This window comes from Artibeus jamaicensis, unplaced genomic scaffold (genome assembly GCF_021234435.1).
Source record: "Artibeus jamaicensis isolate MK-2021 breed Jamaican fruit bat unplaced genomic scaffold, CSHL_Jam_final scaffold_916, whole genome shotgun sequence".
Classification (NCBI taxonomy): Eukaryota; Metazoa; Chordata; class Mammalia; order Chiroptera; family Phyllostomidae; genus Artibeus; species Artibeus jamaicensis.
In genome coordinates, this window is record NW_026522059.1 from 54,414,798 (window position 1) to 54,429,766 (window position 14,969).

Below are 14,969 nucleotides of genomic sequence, written 5' to 3' on the forward strand. Positions count from 1 at the left end.
CTTTACAGATACACCATCTCTGTTCCCTAGGACAGCTTTTTACTTACCGACATTTGTACTGTGCTGTAATGATGGGTAACACTGTTGGCTCCTTAGCCCTTTATTAAATCTTGATTCTTGAGCACACATCTGTTTCATATTCTGTGTGGTGAAGCAGAGTTTGCCTAAAGCAACCTGTTGCATAGTAAAGTGTGACAGTCATTTCGGGAAGAGCACTTATGTGATGCATTCTGTGAGCTTTCAAGTACAGTAGCCAGTTTTTTCAAGAACATAATTTATTTGAAAGAACAAATGACAGGCATACTGGCAATTCAGTATTTGGCAGATATTTTTTATGAATAAATAGTGAACTTGTCACTTTAAAGAAAACATCTGAGAATATTTCTTGTCAGTTATATGAATCTAAGCAGTTATGTGAAAGTTAAAATTAAAATCTAAGCAGTTATGTGAAAGTTAAAATTAAAATTTTAAAGCTGGTGATGGAAAACTAGTAACCATCACTGAGCTTGACAGCTCTTAAATACTTAAAAAAGATTTTTCTAATGACATTGGTAGTAACATTACCAAGTGTGATTTTTTTTCATATATAATGAATTGGGTCAATATTTGGTAGATCTGAATAATCCAGAGTACCAGTAACTTCAGATGCTCAATATATTATGTCATCAGACCATGCATGAGTAAAAGAAATCCATTCAATGTACAAGATAAACCAGTGGATTTTAATGTAATAGGGTATTTAATATTTTTCATAAAGTTTCAGTTTTCTCACTGTAATCTCTAAGAAACTACCACTTGCTTAGTTTCTGTGTACTATCAAAGAATAATCATCCAATCATTTGAAAGAAATATCAAATACTATTTCCTCCTTCTCTACCTTCCAGCTGTATCCCTAATAACATGAGAACTGTCTTCTGTTGAGCCAGACAATAAAGCAATTAAAGAATTCCATTTTCCTAAGGTTTTTTGTTTATTTGGAAAATACAGGGTGGGGCAAAAGTAGGTTTACAAATATTCATATGGATATAATACATTAATTAATGAATAATAATACAAGAATAAATTTGGGGTTTTGCATACTCACAGCTATAAACCTACTTTTGCCCTACCCTGTATAGCTACTTTTCCTAAAAATATTTCATGTGTTAACACGTAATGGGTTTAAGTTTTTTAAAATAAAATAATGAATTAAATTTATCAACATTTATCTAATATATTTATCATATTTTCAATATTTATCCAATATGATAAATGTATTCATATTTATGATAAATTATGATTTATATGTACTAATATTTATCTAATGCATTTATCTACTATATAGATCATGCTAGATAAACATTGAGAAATATGACCAGTATTGAAGCTCTTTTGCAGAATCCTTGGTATCAAATTTTAAGGGTATGAAGCATTCTGCGAAAACTCTGGACTAGGAAATGGACATTTAACTGTAAAATTGGAAGAGATGTGACTTCATGAGTTTGCAGTAAAATTAACAGCAGTACTGTGTAGGATATAATGAACCATTGGGAAACATTAACAATAGAGGAGGTTTTAAAATAGTTTTTCTCTTCTCTCATAATTCTCTTTAACTTGATTATCATCACATGTAATGCAATTTTTCAATTGCAGAATGAAGCACTGTCCTTAGAAGAAATAAGGATTAGAGTAGTACAAATGCTTGGCACTCTAGGAGGAAAAGTAAGCAAAAATCTTATAACAGGTAAATAAACTTTTCTTTAAAATAAGTATACCTCTATAGATATATTTGTTCTTGAATTTAGATGTATGCAGATCCTCATATATTCAGATATTTGTTCCTATATGTGATTTACATATTTTCAAATAAGATTACAAAGAATAATTGCCTAATGAATTGCTTTGATTGTACCCAAGCAATCTGATTAATTATTCAGTATAATACTAGGGAAAATGTCTTAGTTTGAAATGTTAAACGTATTTTTTTGTTTTAAAACAATCTATTTTGAATGCTTTTCTATATTAAACATTATGTCAGAAATTCAAAGTCAGAATTTTTTAAGCCTGGTATTTTTAGTATTTGGATATTTTAAAGAGTGTTTTTTGTGAGAATTAACATTTTTGTTTAGTAAGAATTCATCTTTATTTTTACTTTTGAAATTTTATACTTAGTATAATAGTGACTTTTGGTTATTTTAAGAAGTTACAGACTATGTTAGGAAAATAGTGTCATAAAGAGATTTTTAATAAGAATATTGTTTATCATTTTTCCACAGACTACTTTAAGTTTTTACTGAAATTGAAAATTCAACATCCCAGACTGTTAGACTTACTTAAAAATAATATTACTTCAAATTAAATTAAAAAAGAGTATAACAGTGATTTGTAATGTAGTTACATGTGTGAAGTAACCAAAAAAAGGAATGATGAGTAAAGTGCTTAACTTAAAACTATAACAAAGAACTCTGGTTTCACTAATGAAATGGTATTAGAATGATTTTAAATGAAGAAAATGCTCTTCTTAATCTTTTTTAACAGCTGCATCCTCAGATGAAATGATGAAGAAATATGTAGCGTGGGATAGAGAAAAAAGACTCAGTTTTGCAGTACCATTTAAAGACATGAAGCCTGTCATTTACCTGGATATATTCTTGCCTCGGGTTACAGAACTAGCTCTTTCAGCTAGTGACAGACAAACTAAAGTACTTGTGCTTTTAATTTATTTCACTCATTATTTAGAATCCGTCGTTATTAAGACATATTTTTGTTAGGAAATAAATAATATATTTCATCCATTCCAATATTATTAATTTTACATTTTCTGTAATATAGTAATTACATATTAAGTATTAAGTAATATTTAATTATCAGAAGTAAATGTCATTGATAAATAAAAGTTAATCATAAATCATCTTACTGGATGATAACCCAGCAAAACATTAATATACCCAAAACTTTATCTTAGAAAATGCAATACAAAGGGCATTTAAAACTGATTTTTCAATCTGTGCTTGATTATCTTCTCAACCAAGAAGACTAGAAACATAATTTCAGGTTTTTCTTTTAATTTGTAAATTTTTAGAATGCTTTAAATATTCATTAAAGTAGTCATAATTGAAAATGTGCTAACAAATGAAGCAAATTCTGCAATATGGCAGCACTGAAATATATTTCTTATGAATGTACTAGTCTCAATATCTGAATCTTCTAAATTTCAGTGAACTCTTGAGTAAAGATCAAAGTGAATAGAAAAGCATTCATTTTATACAACAAGAAGTGCTTCTTCCAGTTAATTTATATTTGGTATGATAGTTGTTTTTAAAAGGGCTTAAACTGAGTATTATTTCAAAATGTTCTTCTTTTGTTAACTTGAAAAATAAACTTTCTTGAACTCCTGGCCTATTTTAGGTTGCAGCTTGTGAACTGTTACATAGCATGGTTATGTTTATGTTGGGAAAAGCCACTCAAATACCCGAAGGTGGTCAGGACTCCCCACCCATGTACCAACTCTATAAGCGGACTTTTCCTGTGCTACTTCAACTTGCATGTGATGTAGATCAAGTAAGTGGTTGATTTTGAATCAGAAACAGTTGCAAAAAATTTTTTTAAGTTCTGTCTAGTTCAGTGAACATTAGATTTTGCTTCACATTAGAATCACCTTAGGGATCTTTTTAAAAAATGCTGCTGCCTAGCTGCTACCTCAGACTCTGATTTCATCCCTCACGAATTTGACCTGGGGATTGTGACTTTTTAAGGTTGTCCTGGTGGTTTTTCACATGCCATACAGTTTGGGAATCGCCGTTCTGGTTAGGGTTAAGTCCAGGCATCTAAAGCTGAATTAACTATTGCCCCTCACTTGTAGGGACTCACACAGTAGACATGAAAGAGATTGGAAATGTTGGCAAATGGCCTATTCCTGGACAAATTCTTACTGATGTCATGAAACAGAAAACAGTAGAATTCTCAGTTTATTAAGCTTGCATAACTCTGATATTAGGGTGCACAGATAAAAAAGAAAATGAAAAACTCCTAAATGTAAATGGAAGAATCTTCAATATATATGAATGAATACAATCCAGCAGTATTGAGTTGCACTGTGATTTAACAGGATTTTTGGTTAGAACTGAAAATTTACCACAGAAAGGATTTCAGAAGCATTGCTCTTCTCTGTAGAAGACCAAGGGGCATTTGTTAGCTCCTGGTAAACTAGGAATAGTTCACCTGACCATCACAGCCAAATCACCCCCAGTCCTGAAGCACCAGTGCTGCCTTCTGCTTTGGCTTGGGCAGAGCCTTTGGTGAACCGTGATGTGGCCTGTTTATAGATGCCTCCAGGACCTGCAGGAGCAGTGCCTACATGGCTTGGAGTTGTTGGTTGCTCAGTATAGCTTCACTTACATTTAGTTATTATTTACAGTGATTACTGTCTGGGCTTCTCAACTCAGGCTGTGAGTTTCCTGAGGGTAGGGACATTAGAAAGAAAGGAGCAAAGATTATTATTCGTAATACAGTTTTTTAACAGTCTGGAAATCTCAAGGGTATTAACTGATAAACTCTAAGCATTAATAAAGCTGGAAGCTGATAAATTCTTGTACATCAGTATCTTCACATATGTCAATTACTATTGACCACATGAAAAATGTATTTACAACACCCCATTCATAATAGAATTTACACACACAGACACATAAGCATACACACATGAGGTCTGTCTGGAAAAAGTGCAGCCATTGTTAGTATAACAAGAATGGTTTGCACGACATCTATGTAACCTAGCAGCCAAGGAGAATGGACTGGAATGCACATGCGTGAACAATGATGACTTCATTGTACTAGTCAGTGGGGGCGGTAGACACTGTCGAGTGAGCAAGGGTATTGTGCCACCATCATATTCAAAATAATTGAGTGAGTAGAGCGACAAATCTGCATAAAATTTTGTGTTAAGGTTGAACATTCCTCTGTAGAAACTGTTCAGATGATTCAGAAGGTCATAGCTATGGGTAGCTGGTGATCAGCAGCTTCATCATGACCAGACTCCTGCTCATGCATCATGTCTACTGCAGAGGTTTTTGGCAAAACATCAAATTACCCAGATGACTCAACCCCTCTGCAGTCCAGATTTGGTACTCTGTGACTTCTGGCTTTTCCCAAAACTAAAATCACCTTTGATAAGGAAGATATTTCAGACCATCAGTAAGATTCAGGAAGATACAGGAGGGCACCTGATGGGGATTGGAGAATTGTATGAGGTGCCAAGGTGTCCATTTTAAAGGGCAGTGAGATGTCATTGTCCTAAGTACAGTGTTTCCTGTATCTTCTTCAATAAGTGTCTCTATTTTTCATATTACACAGCTGGGTACCTTCTGGACAAACCTCATGTATCTCTATTTCTATATATACATATATAATCTAGGAATAAATTTCCATATTCCAGACATATATTTTATGAATATAAAATGAATATGCTTTGTAGAAGTTAGAAGAATCAATGTTGAGAAAAATTGCCAGTTCTTCCTAAATCAGTCAGTGTTTGGTAGCATTCCAGCAAATAGCCACAACAAGTAAGTTCGTTTTGAACCTAAAAGTACTCTTAAAGAATAATTGGTTGAGCCTAACTGAGAAAAATTTTGAAAGGGTAGAGTACTGAAGGGAGTCTTACCCTAACAGATGTTAAAAAGAAGCCACATTAATTATAACAGGGTTGAACTACTGCACAGATAATTTAGTAGGAGTGTCTGATGGTTAGGAAGTGGATCCGTACATGCATAAAGATGGTAAATTTGGTAGAAAGGACATTTTAAGTTAGTGAGAAGTGGATCATTTACAAAATCATATTAGGCCAGTTGACTAACATGAAAAAATAATTTCAAATTTAAAAGATTTAGAGGGAAAAACAAACTAAATATATTTTAGAAAAATTAATGAATTTATAGCATCTGTCTGTATCTTGATTGGGATAGTCTTTTTCATTGATAAAATACCTTAATATATCAACAGTGAAGCTAAAAATGAAACTCCATATTGTCACCTTTTTCTCACTCTTATTCCCCAACACATTTTATAAATGTGTGTCTATTTTGTTTTATTATTTTTGAAGTAGGATCATAGCATTCAAAAATGCTTTCTTTTTTTTTTTTACAAAATTTGATTTGGATAGATTTTGTTATTACATTAAAAATATATATAAAAATTGTCCTCTCATAAAGTTTGAATAGGGAAGTTTTCCTATGAGATAGTCAAGGCAAATATGTAGGAGAAATATGCTAATATAGTGGTAATTTGACTTTACAAATGTTTAAAACTACCGAATGGCACAAAACCCACAATTTTAACATACACATTGTGAGAAAAATGTTTTTGCATATTCTACTTAAGATATAAGATCTAAAAATAGGCAATAGATAAAGAGCAAAAATAGACAGCTATAAAGAAGTTAATATGGCCAATAAACTTAAAATATTTTGCTTTTTTAGTAAAAAGAAGGAAATTAAAATGATAATGTTTTCAGCTCTTGTTAAGTATTTTAAAAATTGACAGTGTTGATATTGCCAAGCACGTAGGGAAAGGGCCGTGTGAATTCTGGCTGGTGAGAGTGTAGATTTGCATGCGCTCTCTGCAGGCAGAGCAGAAGGCTCAGTGACCTGCAGCCCCCTTGCTCAGTAGTTTCCTTCCCAGTGATGTACCCAGAGTAGTGTGTGTAAGACTTTTCACTGATTTCTTTCTGTCAGTCACACATTAGAAATACCTGCAGTTCTAATAGCAAGAATTGGGTAACTGGATCATGGCATCCATATATGAGATATTGGGTAGCTAATAAAAATATTGATAGAGCTTATGTATTTATAAGGAAAATGTCCAAAATTAAGAGGAAATGTGGTTACAAAAAAGTATATTTTTACACTCATGTATGTGTATATACATGTATATAGATACATTTAAATGTGTATAAATAAAATATTTTGAAAGTTAACAGCCACTTATGAATATCAACAGTGTTTACCTTAGTGGGGATAAGATTGTAGATGAATGGCTTTCTACATTTTCTGTAATTCTGCTAAGGAGTGTGTGTGTGTGTGTGTTGTATGTGTGTAGTTGTACAAACGTGTCTTATGTACTAAGGATAAAACAGTATAATTCTTTTGAAGAAAAAAGTGATACCTTAGGACCAGTTTAAATTTTCAAATTGAAAGGTCCTTTTACTTAGATACAGTGAGTTGTGTATTTTTCCTTGCTGAACTTTGAGGGAAGAGAAAATGGAAAGAATTTGCTTGTTATGCTATAGAATTTAACTAGAAAAGGAAACTAATAAAACCATGGTAGTATAATCACTTAATTTGGCCTCTGCCATATATGAAACTCTTTTCCAGTATAAAATTACTTTAACATGAAGAAAATAAACTCTTAGTATTTTTTATTCAGGTGACAAGACAACTATATGAGCCGCTAGTGATGCAACTGATTCACTGGTTCACTAACAATAAGAAATTTGAAAGTCAGGATACAGTCGCCTTACTAGAAGCGATACTGGTGAGTAATGGCTAATTTATTTCCTGCTATTCCCATTGACTAGTTATATTTTAATGTATATTTAGTTCTTTACACAAAGTTACCAGTCAAGATACCAAAATAACAGCATTTAGCTGAATCATATTATCTTCTTTCTTTTGTTTTAGAGAATTGGTGAAATGGCATTTTAATAATCAACATACCATATTTATTTGCTTAAGTGATGCTTTTAAACATCTGCAAGCAAATATTCATATTTTATTTGTTTTCTGACTTTGGGGAGAATGGTTATAAATTTGACAAACTTCATCTATATTAAGGCTGTGTTTGGGGGTTGAGGGTGGAAGGAGTAAAAATGTTCTTTCATCAGAATTGTGGTACCCTTCTTTCAAAAGATACCTTCACTTTAGAGTAAAAGGATTTTTTGAGCTTATCTAGTTTTCTCATGCATTCATATTCAACAACTAAAGGACCATAGAAATAGCAGTTCACCATTTACTTAAAACTATCTTGAGACCTTAGAGGTAGAATGTTAAGATTTGGTCACAGATGCATTAAAGGTAGAAAAAATGAGGTCAGTTACAGTCTTAGTGTCTTTTGACACTTATTCTATTATAATTTCTGAACTTGTACAAATAACTTTAAATTTGACCCACTAAATGTCATCTTACTTGATTTTTCTCCATCATCTTAACCTATAATTTTTATTTTACCATATATTGACTTGGAGTCAAAAGCTAGTTAAACAGATAGTAAATTCGTCTAAACAAAGTCCTTCAATTTCATGTTTTTGCAAATTGATTCCAGTTTGAATCTGTGTGTTACTTTCTGTTAAGTTTGAGATAAGCCAGAGGAAACAGGGAATTTAACAAGGGCATCTAGACAGAGAAAATAAAGGCATTAGGCGGTTGGTGAGTTCGTGAGGAATTAGGTGTTTTGAGTTTTGCTTGCATTGGAACATTGTGCAAGGTGGGGCTGGGAAGGTGTATTCAAGCAAAATAGCAGAACATTGTAGGTAGGGTGAACATACATTCCAGTTTGTCCACAATAGTCCTGATTATGCCTGTTGTGTATATAATTATTGATAGTACTCCTTTCACTCTTGGGGTGACCCTTATTGGATAGATGCATGTTGTGGGAAGTTACTGAACACTTTTATTTGGATGGTGACATAATTATATTTATGGTTCATTTCTCTGTGCTATCTACCAGTGAATCCTGCCTATAATAAACACATTGAATTATTTTTAAAGTTTAAAACAGCTTTATAATAAGCTCAGTACTGAAAATAACAGAATAATGAATGCATAAACTGTTATATTCATATTACACTGCAATATTAAAAATGAACTAGTGACACATGTAATATCTAGATGAGTCTCAAAAACATTAAGTTGAATAAAAGAAGCCAGACACAAAAAAGTAGGTACAGAGTGACCCCATTTACATAAGTTCAGTATAAACTGCCTTTTACCTAGAAATTACCACTCTGACTTTTATTATCATAGATTAGCTTTGTGTATATTGAACTTCAAGTAAGCATATTAAATTAAATTTAATTTCTGGCTAATTTGCATTCAGATTGATTTATTCTAATGTTTCTATTCTGAAGTTTCAATTTTAGCTAGTTTTTTCCTCTTTTGAACTTTGAAAGTAGTTTAAGTAAGGGCTTCAGAAAGAAACCAGGTAAGATAATGATAACAAATAATGAGACACTTGAGGAAAGAAAAGATAAAGGAGGAAAGTTGGCAGTATTAGCACTCCAGTGAAAGAGCATGTCTTCTATTAAGAACTGTTTCTTTCCTAATGTGAACACATACATTGTATACTTCTACTCTGAGAATCAGCGGTAAATAACACCTCTTCACATTTCCATAGATTACTACCATCTTGAATTCTAATCAACACTGTAATCAAAGATTTGCATGTAGCAAATATCTGGGGATGTTAGGTAGAAAGTACTCCCTCATATCAGTATTCAGTGTACTTTTTCAAGTTAAACTTTTTCTCTATAAATCTGAGAGGAAATAATACCTATGGGAAACAAAAAGCATTCAAATTTCCTTAGGTGTTTTTTCGGGTATTTAGAGATTGTGCCTTTATAAAGACTGCCCTTATAGAAAGTTATATTTTCAAAACCAAATCTCCATGTGATTTTTCTTTATGTAGCAGTACAATTTCTTTGGAACTGCCAAGGGTCTATTCTCTTTAACCTCAATAAGTAAAGCATCTCAGATACTGTTATAAGGTCGAATCAACAAAAATTTCTAGGATGCAGTCATTGTGTTGCTTCAGGGAAAGGAAAGACTGCTTTGTTGTTACTTATTAAAGTATTCCTCTTTTTAATGGATTTTTCAGTTTCTGGATTTTTAAAAAGAAAGTGTTATGTCAAAAGGAAATTATTAGAATTTAGATTCTAGACATACTGGTATTATTAGAGTTTATTTTTTGTTGAATAGTGCTATAAATTTTTATAACATATTCTAGTTAGAGGTGCACCAGGATATTCACTTGTTATTTTATGCTTTGTTTTAGGATGGAATTGTGGACCCTATTGACAGTACTTTGAGAGATTTTTGTGGTCGGTGTATTCGAGAATTCCTTAAATGGTCCATTAAGCAGACAACACCACAGCAGCAGGAGAAAAGTTCAGTAAACACCAAATCGCTTTTCAAGCGACTGTACAGCTTTGCACTTCACCCCAATGCTTTCAAGAGGCTAGGAGCATCACTTGCTTTTAATAATATCTACAAGGAATTCAGGTAAGTAAGCCACATAAGAGGAGAGAGTGTAAAACAAGTTCGTCACATTATCTGTATTGATTTGGAAAAGTTACTTGGTGTTTATGTGTTCATGTATTCATATATCAGGTATTTAGTATGTGCATGCTGGATGCAATACTGTTTTCTGGGGATTAAAACAATAATAAAGTGCAGTTTGTGGTCATGAAGCTCAAACTCCTGAGAAATGCATACAAACATAATACCACAGCAGTCTTTTAAATACAACAAAAGACACCCTACAGTATGAGTATGTTTTTGGAGCACCAGAACCAAGTATCTAACACAGTATGAGTAAGTTAGGGAAGGCTTCCTGTGGCATCTGTACTTGAGATGAGACTAAAGGAAAAATGAAAATCAGCTAGAGCATTTCAGATATGAAGTAGGATAATATATAAGAAGATAAAGACATAATTATATTTGTTTGAAGTTTGGAAGTGGACATAGTGAGGCCAACCAGGAGCCCTTGTCTGTTGAGTTAAGAAACGCAGGTTACCTTTAGTGATGACAAGTCCCTAGAGTATGGGAACAGGGAGTGGCATGGTTAGATTTCCTACTAAATTCACCTGCTGATAACTATGTGGATTGTGCATCTGAGTGGGACAAGACTGAGAGCCAATCAAGGTGCTGCTGTAAAAGACCAAGAAAAGATAATTAGTCCTTGACCTAAAGGAATAGTTGTATTTGATTATTTATTCATTCAAAAAGCTTATTAACTTATATTTTATAATTTATATTTTAACTTATTAAAAATATTATGTGCCATATATGACAAAGCCTCAGCTAATAACTTCCTCAGTGGCAAAAAACCTGAAAGCTTTTCCTCTAAGATTTGGAACAGACAAGGATAACCACGGTCACCACTGTTATTGAACATAGTACTACAAGTCCTATCTAGAGCAATCAGGCAACAGAAACAAATAAAAAGCATCCAAAAAAGGAATGAAGTGAAATTGTTATTTTTCTGCGTGACACACAATTCTTTATAAAGAAAATCCCAAGTCCACAAAAAAATATTACAAACAGTAAATTAATGTAGTCGATTTGAAGGATACAAAACCAACATACAAAAATCTGTTGTGTTCCTGTTACCAACAATGAAATTTCAGGAAAAAAAAATTCCATTTGCAATTGCAGCGATAAGAATGAAATACCTACGAATAGATTTAACAAAGGATATGAAGGACCTATACACTGAAAACTGTGAGACATTGCTGAAAAAATTGAGGAAGACACAAAGAAATGGAAAGATATCCATGTTCATGGAGTGAAGAATTAACATAGTTAAAATGACTGTATTTCCCAAAGCAATATGCTGATTCAATACAATCCCCATCAAAATCCAAATGGCATTTTTCAAGGATAGAGTACAAAAAAAATCAAATTTGTATGGAGCAACCACAGATCCCAAATAGCCAAAGCAATCCTGAAGAAAAAAGAACAAAGCTGGGTATATCATACTCCCTGACTAAAAATTATACTACAAAGCTATAGTAATCAAAACAGTATAGCCTTGACTGGTGTAGCTCAATGAATTGAGCACTAGACTGTGAAGCAAAACAGCATGGCTTTGGTGGGAAACCAGGCACATAGACCAATAGGACAAAATTAAGAGCCCAGAAATAAACACACATATTTGGGTAACTACTTTTCAACAAAGGAGCCAAAAATATATGGTGGGGAAAAGAAAGTCTATTCAATAAATGATGTTGGGGAAATTGGAAAGCCACATGCAAAAGAATGAAAATTGTATGTTGACACTGTACACAAAAATTAACTCAAAATGGATCAACGACCCAAATATAAGATCTGAAGCAATAAGATACATAGAAGAAAACATAAGTACTACTCTTATAGACCTTAGTCTCAAGGCTTTTATGACTCTGATCCCAATTGCAAGGGAAGTAAAAGCAGAAATAAGTGAATGACACTACATCAAAATAAAACATTTTGGACAGCGAGAGAGAACTACAAAGAAACACAACCAACCAAATGATAGAAGATATTTGCAAACAATACCTTTGATAAGGTACTATATTAACAACAACAAAAAGAAACAATCGAATTAAAAATGGGTCGAGAACCAAAGCCAGCACTTTTCCCAAGAGACATATAGATGGCCAACAAATATATGAAAAGATGTCCATCATCATTAGTATAAGAAATGGAAAATCAAAACCATAATGAGAAACACCTCATACTTGTTAGAATGAATATTATCAACAAAACAAGAAATAAAAAGTGTTGGAGATGCTGTGAAGAACAAGGAACCCGCCCTGGCTGGCGTAGCTCAGTGGATTGAGCGCGGGCCTGCGAACCATGCGATCGCCGTTTGATTCCCAGTCAAGGCACATGCCTGGGTTGCAGGCCAGTTCCCAGTAGGGGACACATGAGAGGCAACCATACATTGATGTTCTCTCCTTCTCTTTCTCCTTCCCTTCCTCTCTCTCTGAAAATAAATAAAATATTAAAAAAAAAAAGAACAAGGAACCCTAATACTCTGCCAGAAATGTAAACTGGTGCCACCACTGTAGAAAACAATATGGAGGTTTTTAGAAAATTAAGAATAGAGCTACCATATGACCCAGCAGTCCCTCTTCTGGATATCCTGAAAAAATTGAAACATTTATTTGAATAAAAACATGTACCTCTTTGTTCATGGTAGCTAAGATATAGAAACAACCTAAGCATCCTTCAGTGGGTGATTGGATAAGACGCATGTAGTACATATGTACAGTGGAATACTACTCAGTCATAAGAAAGATGGAATACTGCCATTTGCAATGACATCAAGGGATCTTGAGAGTACCATGCAAAGGGAGATAAGTCAGATGGAAAAGGAAAAGAACCATATGATTTCAGTCATATATGGGTTATAAAGCAGAAAGTAACAAATGATCAAACAAACTCAGATATAGACAACCATATTGTAGTTACCAGAAGGAGAGGAGGTCAAATGTACAGTGATGGGACCCAGCCAGGTTGTTCAGTTGTTGTAGTATCTTCTAGTACACCAAATGGTTGCAGGTTCAATCCCCAGTCAGGGCATATACTTAGGTTGTGGCCTGATTCCTCTTTGAAGCCCTGTGGAAGGCACTCATTCAATGTTTTCTCCCACATCAATGTTCTTTTTCTCTCTCCCTTCCTCTCCTCTCTCTCTGTAAAAAATAAAAAAAATCAATGTATCCTCAGGTGAGGAATATATATATGTTTTACATTTATATACATATAAATGTATTACAGAATTACATACTTGAAACTATGTAATGGTATTAACCACTGTTACTGAAATAAATTTAATAAAATATTAAAAAATATGTGCCAAAGACTGCTGACGTAAAGATGTAGCCCATCATGAAGCTTGCATTTCAAAAAGAGAGATAATTGAACTGCTGGCCAAGAGGAGGCATAGGTAGATACACTTTGCCTTCTCACACAACCAAAAGAAGGACAACAACAAATTTAAAAACAGAAAACAACCTAAACTGCCAGAAAATTGAGCTGTCTAGAAGTCTGACAACCAAGGCGTTGAAGAAGAAACATTCATCCAGACTGGTAGGAGCAGCGGAGATGGGCAGCTAGGGTACTGATATCCAAAATACTATACTCTGGGAGAGGATGTGTGGCAAGGCGGCAGCTGGAAGACTAGGCAGATGAGGCAGTGGCTGGCGGTCCCACACTTACATGCGGATAAGCCAGGAGGAACAGCTGGGGAATGAGACAGACCATGCAACCCAGGGTTCTAGCGTGGGGAAATAAAACTTCAAAACATCTGGCCGTAAAAACCTCTGGGGCTTGCAGCAGTGGGAAAAACTCCCAGTCTCACAGGTGAGTTGTTGAAGAGACCCACAGAGTACTAGAATATACACAAACGTACCCACCTGGGAATCAGTACCAGAAGGGCCCACTTTACTTGTGGGTAGTGGTAGAAGTGACTGAAAACTGTCCAGAGCCAAGCAAGAGACACTGTTCCCTCTCTGACTCTTCCCCCACATACAGTGTCACAATGCAGCCCTGGCACATACCTAAGGCTCTGCCCTTTGGTACATAACAGCTTTGTCAATACAAGAAATGTGGCCCAAATGGAAGTACAGATCAAAACTCCAAAAATGACTAAGCACTAAAGAGAAAGTCAACCTATCAGATGCAGAGTTCAAAATACTGGTAATCATGGTGCTCACAGAAATGGTTGAGTATTGTCACAATATAGAGTAAAATATGAAGGCTATGAAAATGTACAGGGAACCAACAGTGACAGGAAGGTAACTGGGACTCAAGTCAGCAGTTTGGAGCAGAAGAAAGAAGTAAACATTCAAAAAGAAAAGAATGAGGAAACAATTCAAAAAAATGAGGTGAGGCATAGGAACCTCCGGGACAACTTTAAATGTTCTAACATTGGAATTATAGGGGTGCCAGAAGGGGAATAGGAAGAGCAAGAAATTGAAAACTTAATTTGAAAAAATAATGAAGAACTTCCCTAATCTGGCAAAGGAAATAGACTTCTAGGAAGTCCAGGAAGCTCAGACTGTCCCAGAAAAGTTGGACCCAAGGAAGCACACATCCCAGGCACATCATAATTACAATACCCAAGATGAAAGATAAGGAGAGAATCTTCAAAGCAGCACAGAAAAGGAGACAGCTACCAGAAAGGAGTTCCCATAAGACTCAGCTGATTTATCAAAAGAAGCCTTTACAGACAAGAAA

At 34.1% G+C, this 14,969-nt stretch overlaps 1 protein-coding gene across 3 annotated transcripts in view; it reads left to right on the top strand.

Moving 5' to 3' along the window:
• The window catches only part of PRKDC (protein kinase, DNA-activated, catalytic subunit), a 220,451-nt gene that overhangs the window by 56,160 nt on the left and 149,322 nt on the right, over positions 1-14,969 (top strand). For all 3 annotated transcript variants that reach the window (XM_053660916.1, XM_053660917.1, XM_053660918.1), the window contains exons 23-27: positions 1,633-1,723; positions 2,518-2,681; positions 3,388-3,540; positions 7,399-7,506; positions 10,021-10,247. In XM_053660916.1, the coding sequence (XP_053516891.1) occupies positions 1,633-1,723; positions 2,518-2,681; positions 3,388-3,540; positions 7,399-7,506; positions 10,021-10,247 (743 nt within the window). The remainder of the gene's footprint in view (positions 1-1,632; positions 1,724-2,517; positions 2,682-3,387; positions 3,541-7,398; positions 7,507-10,020; positions 10,248-14,969) is intronic.